Genomic DNA, 10,726 nt, shown 5'->3' with positions numbered 1-10,726 from the left:
CCTTTGATTATGAAAACAATGGGTTACAATGGGGTGCCGAATAGTTTGGCTGAGATCTAGTCGAGATTGCTATTGCTAGGGTTACCTAGCTCTAAGCTTTTCCTGGCTAAGATTGCTAAGATTGATTGTGTCCCTCGGCAGCCCCTCTCCTGGCCTTTATATAGGAGGTCGGGTCTCAAGGGGTCTAACCGAACACGACTAGATTTACAGTAGTTTAGATCCAATCTTTCCTTGTTTGTTCGCTTCCTCGTCTTGCACGTCAAGGAATCTTCTAGGGCACCGACCTAGAGGCCCACCACGCCTTCAGGTATCTTCATGGGCCTCCAATTAGACAATACCGGATAGGGCAACGCTGGTTACTCGAAGGGTAATGCCCACGTCAGCATATGGATCAACAGTGGGATTTGTCCATCCCGATGACGGATAGATATACTCTGGGCCCTCTCGGTGGAATGTCGTCTAATGTCTTGCAAGCATATGAATAAGTTCATAAGTGACCACATACCACGGTACGAGTAAAGAGTACTTGTCAGGAGACGAGGTTGAACAAGGTATAGGGTGATACCGATGATCAAACCTCGGACAAGTAAAATATCGCGTGACAAAGGGAATTGGTATCGTATGTGAATGGTTCATTCGATCACTAAAGTCATCGTTGAATATGTGGGAGCCATTATGGATCTCCAGATCCCGCTATTGGTTATTGGTAGGAGAGAGTACTCAACCATGTCCACATAGTTCGCGAACCGTAGGGTGACACACTTGAGGTTTGATGTTGAAATGGTAGAACTTGAATATGGAATGGAGTTCGAAGTATTGTTCGAAGTCCCGGATGAGATCCCGGACATCACGAGGAGTTCCAGAATGGTCCGGAGAATAAGATTCATATATAGGAAGTCATTTTATAAGATTTAAAATGATTCGTAAGATTTTATGGAAGGTTCTAGAAAAGTCCGGAAGAAATCAATTTGGAAGGCGGAGTCCCGAAGGGACTCCACCTCCCATGGCCGGCCAACCCTAGAGGGGGGAGTCCAAGGTGGACTCCACCTAGGTGGCCGGCCACCCCCCCTCATGGAAGGGTGGGAATCCCACTTGAGGTGGGAGTCCCACCTTGGGTAGGTTTCCCTACACATGGAAGGTTTTGGGTTGGGGTCTTATTCGAAGACTTGTAGTCCAACACTTGGGGGTTCCACCTATATAATGAGGAGCAAGGGGAGGGGGCCGGACACACCAAAGCCATTGTGGCCGCACCCCTCATAGTGGCCGGCCACCTCCCCCTCTCCCAAACCCTAGCCGCCCCCTCTCCTCCACCTCTCCCGCAACGCTTAGCGAAGCTCCGCCAGAGTTCTCCATCGCCACCACGCCGTCGTGCTGCCGGATTCAAGGAGGAGCTACTACTTCCGCTGCCCGCTGGAACGGGGAGAAGGACGTCGTCTTCATCAACACCGAACGTGTGACCGAGTACGGAGGTGCTGCCCGATCGTGGCACCGTGATCAAGATCTTCTACGCGCTTTTGCAAGCGGCAAGTGATCGTCTACCGCAGCAACAAGAGCCTCATCTTGTAGGCTTTGGAAATCTTCAAGGGTGAGTCTCGATCATCTCCTCGTTGCTCCCGTCTTCTAGATTGCATCTTGGCTTGGATTGCGTTCTCGCGGTAGGAATTTTTTTGTTTTCTATGCAACGAATCCTTACAGGATGTAATAACTATGAATTCGTTGAAACTATTTATTTTGTTGTTTTCAAATTTCATAATTCATGCCGACGCGGAAATGCGTCGGGCCGCTGGAGGCACCCCCAGGCGCAAACGGATGCGCGGACAAAAACGGTCTTTCTCGCATCCGTCGCGCGACGCAAACAGACGCTCGCGAACACCGATTTGCGTCACACCGCTGGAGATGCCCTGATGGATCTCATTGTGTCATAATTTGTGATGGGAATCTGAAAACAACTCATAACATAGGTAGGAATGGATTGAATAACCGCCTTCAAAAAAAATTCCTTGCCTGCCCGAGACATTGTCCGGTCAACCACACCATTCAAACGTTCCAAATCATATCATGAAGGAACTTGAACGCCGTAGGAGAGCGCCCCACCGAGGTGGGCATCCCTAGATAGAAGTTGTTTAGGATTTCACCTTGCACTCCTAAGCTGTCGTTGACCCTTGTCCTGATGTGCTCAGCGCAATGGTTACAAAAGAAGACCGAGGATTTGTCCAAATTAACTTTCTGCCCGGATCCATCACAATATGTCTTCATAACATTATGTAGCGACTCCAAAATTTTAAAATCACTTCGAGTGAAGAAAATGTTATCATCTGCAAAAACCCTCTCGTACTTTTCCTCCATTAATAAAAGACCGCAGAGCATTACAAATCCCCTCCTTAAAAAACTCCCAACGGGTTTGGTAGAAAAGTGCCTGGAAGCGACGGCCCCATTTGGAAAAGAGCAGCCCCAATCTCCTCATCAGTCATTAGTGTATGGTTTACATAAATCTTCATTCATAGCAGCCGTCACTTTGGATAAAATTCACACTTGTGATATCACCTCTGGTCTAGAAAAGGCAATGGGTACCCATGACCCGTGTACCCGTCGGGTAAAAACCCAATAGGAATACGGGTATGGGACAAAATATTATCCATGGGTTTGTAAACGGGAAAATAGCATACCCATCGGGTAGAGCGGGTACGGGTATGGGATTGTACAACCCATACCCACGTACCCATTTACCCATATAAATTTGACAAGTGGACAGCCATAATATTTTGAACTACTTAATTTTCCCCTAACCGCCTTCACATTGCTTGGTTGAACCTCGTGCTTTCTGATCTGACAATCGCCGATAGGTTAGTGAGGATTAGACCACTATTTAGGATTGCTTTACCTTATTTCATATTTTTTTGAATAACTTGATACGTTGTAAGCGCGTGTATTTTTTAGCCACGGGTACCCATTTACCCTGCCCTTACCCATACCATGTGGTGCCATCCCTGGTCTTCTTCCAGCGTGTGCGATGTGGCCTACCAGAGAATTTCCCGGCATATCACTCACAAATGTCGCCTTCTCTTTATTTCCCGCGATTTTCTCCCTTCGTTCAACCTTAAATCACGTTATCGCGCGCCATATTTCCAAACCACCGCAGAAGCAGCACCCCGCCTCAAAACCCTAGATCCGCGTCGCAGCGCGCTCACCGGAGAAATGCCGCCACCGAGTCGCCCTCGCAAGAGGAGCCGGGGCGGCCGGGCCACCGAGGCCGCTGCGGCGGAGGCGGACGCCCTGATGTCCCTGCCCAGGGACGTCCTCGACGAAATCCTCACCCGCCTCGGCATCCTCGACGCCGTCCGCACGTCGGCGCTCTCGCGCGCCTGGCGCCGCCGATGGGAGGCCCTCCCGTCCCTCGACCTCTCCTTTCCAGGCCGCCTCGAGGACGACAAGGGCGCGCCCAAGGGCCTGGGGGGCGTCGATAGCATCCTCCTCCGCTGGCCCGGCCGCGTCCGGCTCTTCCGCGCGGCGGGCATCGACGAGCACTACGCAGGCCGCGTCCACGACTGGCTCCACGTCCTCGCCCGCCGAGCAGTTGAGATCCTCGACCTCGACTTCGACAGAGGCTTCCCAGCCCTCCCCACCTCCGTATTCTCCTGCCGCCGGCTCACCTCTCTCAGTTTGTTCGGCTGCGCCATCCCGCTCCTACCCCCAGGCGTCGTGGCCTTTCCCGAGCTAACGAAACTCAGCCTCGTAAACGTCCGGTTACCGGACTACGGCGAGTACCTCCTTGAGGAGATCATTGATGCATCCCCGTTGCTCGATTTTCTAGTACTTACCGATGTTTCCTTTGGTGGCGACTACATCAGAGAATGGGTGATTCAGGCGCCCAATCTCACGCACTTGACGATTTCTTCTGAAATCAATTATGGCTGGGTCCTTGAGGAGTTGACATCCCTGCGTTCTGCCGTCATCGACCTGTGGGACTTCGTTGTTGACAGCAAATTCGCTAAGTTTCTTTTAGGGGTTGTTCAAGTTAGGAAGCTTCTCGTTGTCACGTGCAATGCAACGGTAATGTTTTTGTCCCCAGATGCGCATTTTATCTTCCTGGTCTCTAGTTTGGCTGAATCAATTGAAAGCTAGTTAAAATTTCTTGCATTGAAAATGAGGAGTTTTTTCATTTTGAAAAGCCAGGCTTACTTAGCTCTGCTGATTCTATTAGGCAACAATGTTAGAGTAAAAAGAACTTTCCCTAATGGACCTTGAGCACACAAGGCTGATTACTAAAAATATATAATGTAACAAAGGGTATAAAGTGGCCTTATGATGATCTGTAGGCTATATGTTCTTGGATGTTGTAAAAAACCTGCTACACATCGAGGTACTCCATTTTGAAAAGCCTAGTTTTCTTTTCTCTCCAAATGAGCCAGCATATCTAGGCCTTATAGTGTTGAAGGATTTCTTCTCTGCCCCTTGAACTCGGCTTCTTCAAGCCTAGCTCCGACCAATCATTTTTTAGGTTATATCATGTCTTTGTCAATGCATTTTGACATGGACATGGTAAATATTCACCTGCATGTATTCTTTATTAAGTTATACTCTGAGTCTCTGACTTTGTAAATATAGGAAACATTTTTATTCCTTTCTGTTTGCAACATATATTTATTTTGGGTGTTTTATAGTGCGCTGAGCCTTTTAACACCTATGATCTCCTTGTATTTTATATTGAAACAGTGTTTGTCCTTTTGTTTGTGTGGCTCCTTGATTCTAGAGACACATCCAGATATTATCCTCTCTCTTATTGTTCCTCTAATTTTTCAGTCAGGAGCTATGATACCAGAGATACATCTGTGCACCTTTCATAACTTAAAGAGCTTGAAGTTGTATATGCACTTCTGTGACCAGCCCCCTATTATGTTAGCCTTCTGCTTGCTAAAGAGTTCCCCAAATCTTGAAAAACTCAAAATTGAGGTAATGAGGAATTTGAAATTCATATTTATATTGTTTGAATGTCATTTTTGCTGATTACAGTTAATTGCCCTTTCTCTTACTTTTATATGTGAAGATCTATTATGATGAGGAGCAGATATTTGAGGCGGATAAAGAGTTCCAAAATGCATTATGGACTGATGGCATGTGTGCCAACCTTCAGGCTGTGCAGATGACTGGTATTAATTGGCGTCGAAATGAAATGGTCTTTATAGAGCTCATTCTCTCTAAAGCAAAGCTTCTTCATACATTATCTATTAGTCATGGTGAGAAAATTGTGATGCCTAGTGAGGATGCTCTAAATGAACTACTAAGATATAAAAGAGCTTCAGCTGAAGCTCAGGTCCTATTTAAAGGTAAACAAACTTAATTTCACAGAGTAAATTCATCTTATGTGCTCTTTTTTGCGTTTTTGAAGCTACAGATAATGTCATTTATCATTATTAAAATTGCCACCTAATTGGTGCATTTCACATTATATTTTACTTTTCTTTAGTATGTGTTAGATTCTTAGTTATGCTGTCATACTTTTCTGCAGTTCTTCGTGGGTCTGTTAAGTTCTGGATCTACTGTATAGTCAGATGTCCATTGTCTGCCCCCAAGATATCATCTATTATCCAAAGTGATAGAGTTTGAGCATTCCGCTTCCATTCCACCTTATTTCACTCATTTACCATTAGATATGATATTTTTATCTAATATTAGAGGGGATTGGATTACCCTAGGTTCAAGAATCATGACAGGAACAGGGAGAAAATAATGGCACGCCAAAATTGAGTGTTTTATGTGATTCAGTTCTACTCTATTCATACCAAACCATACGTTTGGTATTTTGTTTCGCGTTTCTGCTAGTTTCCCATTTTGGTTTGTTTGGTCAGTGCCTTAGAGGTGGTACAGGTGAATGACGTATCTTCCATGCATGCTTTGACATAGCAATTCTATTTTTTTAACAAGCGCAGAATCTCCGCTGCATTTCATTAATAGGGAGAAGATAATACAGACACCAACCAGAAATGGGTGAGACACCTCAACAACTACTGGAAACTTAAAAGGCATACTAACGCTGCAAGCAGCTTAAACCATCAGATCCTGGATTTCACTTTGTTAAAAGGCAAAACTAGGTGCTTGAATCAAATGTGTGGCCTTCAGCTTAATCATCTGATGTTTTCCTCCAAACCATGCATGCCTCTGCTAAACTGTAAGCCAATTTATGCTAAATGGTGACTCAGTTTGTATGTAGCATGCAACAGTGTGCAATATGTTTTCGTCACATCTGCTTTCTGTGTCTTGTGACTAGCTGCATAAAGATTCTGTTTTTGCTGTCATGCAGGTAAAGCTGAGGAGTATTATTAGGTCAGGGGTCAACTTCTGGGCATTGCGGGAGACATCGAGACAAGTCAGATCTATGGTCTGATTCAGTATTCTGGATTAGAAATGTAGCATTCAGAGAATGGCTATTCGAAGGAACTACTAGCATTTTGCACTCTGTTCTTTTCTGAAAGAAATTGGCATGCCACTTGTGCTTCAGTCAGAATCAGCGATGAAGATTACTACAGTAGCACACTTTCTTGTCCAGCACTCTAGTTAAATGTAGCACACTTTCTTGTCCAGCACTCTAGTTAAATATTCTTACTGAGTGTACATGTTAGGCTGACGAGAAACAGAGGAGTTTTATCGACCAGTACGTAGATAAACTTGTCCATGTTCTCGTAGCTATTTGTGGACGAAAAGAATACCCTTAAGAAGCCAAGGATCAGATCAGAACAACGGTACTGATTGTTTGCTGGTTCGGCAGAAAGAAGCTACTCATGAGAACATATTACGTGTATATGTCAAAAGTCCATGATAACAAAAGTTAATTTCTGGTCTCCACTAGAATGATAAGAGCACCCACAACACCGAGGAGCTTAAAACATGCAGTAGGCGTCAGCAGCTTACAAGCAATATTTTGCACTGGAACTCTAAGCGTTGGACTCTAATTTTTGCACCGCTGCCAGCCAAAACGACTGGGATTTACCTCTAATAAGCGCCCCATTGTGGCTGCTCTAAGAGCATCTCCACCGGCGCACCCTAAATAGACGTCGGCAGGGGCGCCGGCACCTCCGTTTGGGGGACGCCGGCACAGCATCCTCCATTTGGGGGAGCTGCTCCCACACCGGCGTCCCCAAAAAGGCGGCCCCGATAGATAATTTGAATTTGAAATATCAAACACAACCATAGAAATTCGAATAAGTCTACGAATATGAAATTTGGGCCAACACACGGCCACCAAATACGAATAGGTTTTGGAATAAGAAGTTTGGGCCAACACACGGCCACCAGATCACCGTTTTCGACGCAAAAGAAGGGCTTTCCAAGCCAGATGATCACATGATCACACGAAGGAGGTCACGGGCGGCGCAACCTCGACGGCTTCTTCATCGGCGGCCGGCGGCAGCTCCGTCGCTGCAACAAGATCCACGGTCACCGGGGGAGGCATGAACGTCGACGGTGTCGGGGGAGACATGAACGCGGACGGTGCCGGGGTAGACATGAACGCGGATGGTGCCGGGGGAGATATGAACGCGGACGGTGCCGGGGTAGACATGGACGGTGCGAGGGGAGACGCCGATGTAGCTCGCGCCGCCATCACCTCTTGGCCGATGCGCTCGCGGTACATCTCGTGCCACGCTCGCGCCAAGGGGTCCATCTTCTCCATGTCGGCCATCAAGATTTTCGATTCTTGAGACATTTTGGCTAACGATAGCTGCGTCGCTTCGTTGTTGGCCTTCATGGCAGCGGCATGAGCTTCCATCTTCGCCGCCTCCTCCCTCTCCAACTCGATCTTGGCATCTTGTTTGTCGAGGATGGCCTTCGACACGACGGCGGCTTGATACGTCTCCGACGTATCGATAATTTCTTATGTTCCATGCCACATTATTGATGATATCTACATGTTTTATCCATACTTTATGTCATATTTATGCATTTTCCGGCACTAACCTATTAACGAGATGCCGAAGAGCCAGTTGCTGTTTTCTGCTGTTTTTGGTTTCAGAAATCCTAGTAAGGAAATATTCTCGGAATTGGACGAAATCAACGCCCAGGGGCCTATTTTACCACGAAGCTTCCAGAAGACCGAAGAGGAGACGAAGTGGGGCCACGAGGTGGCCAGACACTAGGGCGGCGCGGCCCAGGTCTTGGCCGCGCCGGCCTGTCGTCTGGGCCCCTCGTGTGGCCCCCTGACCTGCCCTTCCGCCTACATATAGTCTTCATCGCGAAACCCCCAGTACCGAGAGCCACGATACGGAAAACCTTCCAGAGACGCCGCCGCCGCCAATCCCATCTCGGGGGATTCAGGAGATCGCCTCCGGCACCCTGCCGGAGAGGGGATTCATCTCCCGGAGGACTCTACACCGCCATGGTCGCCTCCGGAGTGATGAGTGAGTAGTTCACCCCTGGACTATGGGTCCATAGCAGTAGCTAGATGGTTGTCTTCTCCTCATTATGCTTCATTGTCGGATCTTGTGAGCTGCCTAACATGATCAAGATCATCTATCTGTAATGCTATATGTTGTGTTTGTTGGGATCCGATGGATAGAGAATACTATGTTATGTTGATTATCAATCTATGTGTTGTTTATGATCTTGCATGCTCTCCGTTACTAGTAGATGCTTTGGCCAAGTTGATGCTTGTAACTCCAAGAGGGAGTATTTATGCTCGATAGTGGGTTCATGTCTCCGTGAACTGGGAGTGAGAGAAACCTCTAAGGTTATGGATGTGCTGTTGCCACTAGGGATAAAACATTGATGCTATGTCCGAGGATGTAGTTATTGATTACATTACGCACCATACTTAATGCAATTGTCTGTTGTTTGCAACTTAATACTGGAAGGGGTTCGGATGATAACCTGAAGGTGGACTTTTTAGGCATAGATGCATGCTGGATAGCGGTCTATGTACTTTGTCGTAATGCCCAATTAAATCTCACTATACTCATCATATCATGTATGTGCATTGTCATGATCTCTCTATTTGTCAATTGCCCAACTGTAATTTGTTCACCCAACATGCTATTTATCTTATGGGAGAGACACCACTAGTGAACTGTGGACCCCGGTCCATTCTTTTACATCGAATACAATCTACTGCAATACTTGTTCTACTGTTCTCTGCAAACAATCATCATCCACACTATACATCTAATCCTTTGTTACAGCAAGCCGGTGAGATTGACAACCTCACTGTTTCGTTGGGGCAAAGTACTTTGGTTGTGTTGTGCAGGTTCCACGTTAGCGCCGGAATCCCTGGTGTTGCGCCGCACTACATCTCGCCGCCATCAACCTTCAACGTGCTTCTTGGCTCCTACTGGTTCGATAAACCTTGGTTTCTTACTGAGGGAAAACTTGCCGCTGTACGCATCACACCTTCCTCTTGGGGTTCCCCACGAACGCGTGTTGTACGCGTATCAAGCAGATTTTCTGGCGCCGTTGCCGGGGAGATCAAGACACGCTGCAAGGAGAGTCTCCACAATCCAATCTCTTTACTTTGTTTTTGTCTTGCTTTATTTTATTTACTACTTTGTTTGCTGCACTAAATCAAAACACAAAAAAATTAGTTGCTAGTTTTACTTTATTTGCTATCTTGTTTGCTATATTAAAAACACAAAAAATTAGTTACTTGCATTTACTTTATCTAGTTTGCTTTATTTACTATTGCTAAAATGAGTAATCCTGAAGTTGAAGTTCGTGCGTTTAAGCAAAAAAGGGGGAGAATGTTTAAAAGATGCTTGGTATAGAATTAGTGATGCCCATAATAGGTGCACTAAGAAACACTCCACCACTATCCTACTGAGAAATTTTTATGTTGGTATCTCTAGCTGGAATAGGTATGTTCTTGATTGTCTCGCGGGAGGTAACTTCCTAGGTACTCCTGCCTTAGAAGCTAGTTGCATTATTGAAAGTTTATTTGGAATACCACCGGTTAATGAAGTTAAAATTGAAACCTCTCTTGAAGATGTCATGAAAAAGTTGGAAACCATAGAGCAAAACCTTCCGAGTATTGATATTACTTTGGGAGCATTACTTGATAGCACTGATAAACTTGATAAATCTCTAGGTGGAATTAATGAGAAAATTGCCATTTTGGAATCTTGTGCTATTCATGATAATCAAACCCAAAGGATTAGTGAACTTGAAGAGGCTATGGGAACGTTGGGTTCAACCTTTTCATCTATAAAGTTTAGAGAGAAAGCTTATGTGGGTAAGGAGCAAAAGTTCATGTATATCTCTAAGGGGCCTAAACCAAAAAGCTATTATAGGCCTAAAATTGATAAAGCTCTTAAAACCACTATAGATAAGGGAGCATCTAAGATAACCAATGGGACAAATTTTGAAAATTATGATGTTGATGCTTCGTCTCTTGATAATACTTGATACACACTTTCTGCGCCTAGCTGAAAGGCGTTAAAGAAAGGCGCTTATGGGAGACAACCCATGTTTTTTTTACTACAGTACTTTTATTTTATATTTGAGTCTTGGAAGTTGTTACTACTGTAGCAACCTCTCCTTATCTTAGTTTTGTGCATTGTTGTGCCAAGTAAAGTCGTTGATAGTAAGGTTCATACTAGATTTGGATTACTGCGAGAAACAGATTTCTTTGCTGTCACGAATCTGGGTCTAATTCTCTGTAGGTAACTCAGAAAATTATGCCAATTTACTTGAGTGATCCTCAGATATGTACGCAACTTTCATTAAATTTGAGAATTTTCATTTGAGC

General features: G+C 45.5%; 1 protein-coding gene across 1 annotated transcript; it reads left to right on the top strand.

Moving 5' to 3' along the window:
• Nucleotides 1-3,021: 3,021 nt before the first annotated feature.
• On the top strand, nucleotides 3,022-6,760 carry LOC127301752 (F-box/FBD/LRR-repeat protein At1g13570-like). Its single transcript, XM_051332021.2, has 4 exons — nucleotides 3,022-4,050; nucleotides 4,801-4,950; nucleotides 5,045-5,324; nucleotides 6,299-6,760. The coding sequence occupies exons 1-4, from the start codon at nucleotides 3,196-3,198 to the stop codon at nucleotides 6,319-6,321; spliced, it is 1,308 nt and encodes a 435-aa protein (XP_051187981.1). The 5' UTR covers nucleotides 3,022-3,195; the 3' UTR covers nucleotides 6,322-6,760.
• Nucleotides 6,761-10,726: the final 3,966 nt, after the last annotated feature.

This window comes from Lolium perenne, chromosome 5, assembly GCF_019359855.2.
Source record: "Lolium perenne isolate Kyuss_39 chromosome 5, Kyuss_2.0, whole genome shotgun sequence".
NCBI lineage: Eukaryota > Viridiplantae > Streptophyta > Magnoliopsida > Poales > Poaceae > Lolium > Lolium perenne.
Note: the sequence above shows the minus strand (reverse complement) of the source record. Positions and strands in the feature narration are given on the sequence as shown.

Bases quoted from the DNA above. Each gene is read 5' to 3' on its own strand.
- LOC127301752 (XM_051332021.2), top strand. From the start codon at position 3,196: ATGCCGCCACCGAGTCGCCCTCGCAAGAGGAGCCGGGGCGGCCGGGCC. The intron at 4,951-5,044 runs GTAATGAGGAAT...TTATATGTGAAG, and splicing joins TTGAAAAACTCAAAATTGAG to ATCTATTATGATGAGGAGCA. The intron at 5,325-6,298 runs GTAAACAAACTT...GCTGTCATGCAG, and splicing joins AGCTCAGGTCCTATTTAAAG to GTAAAGCTGAGGAGTATTAT.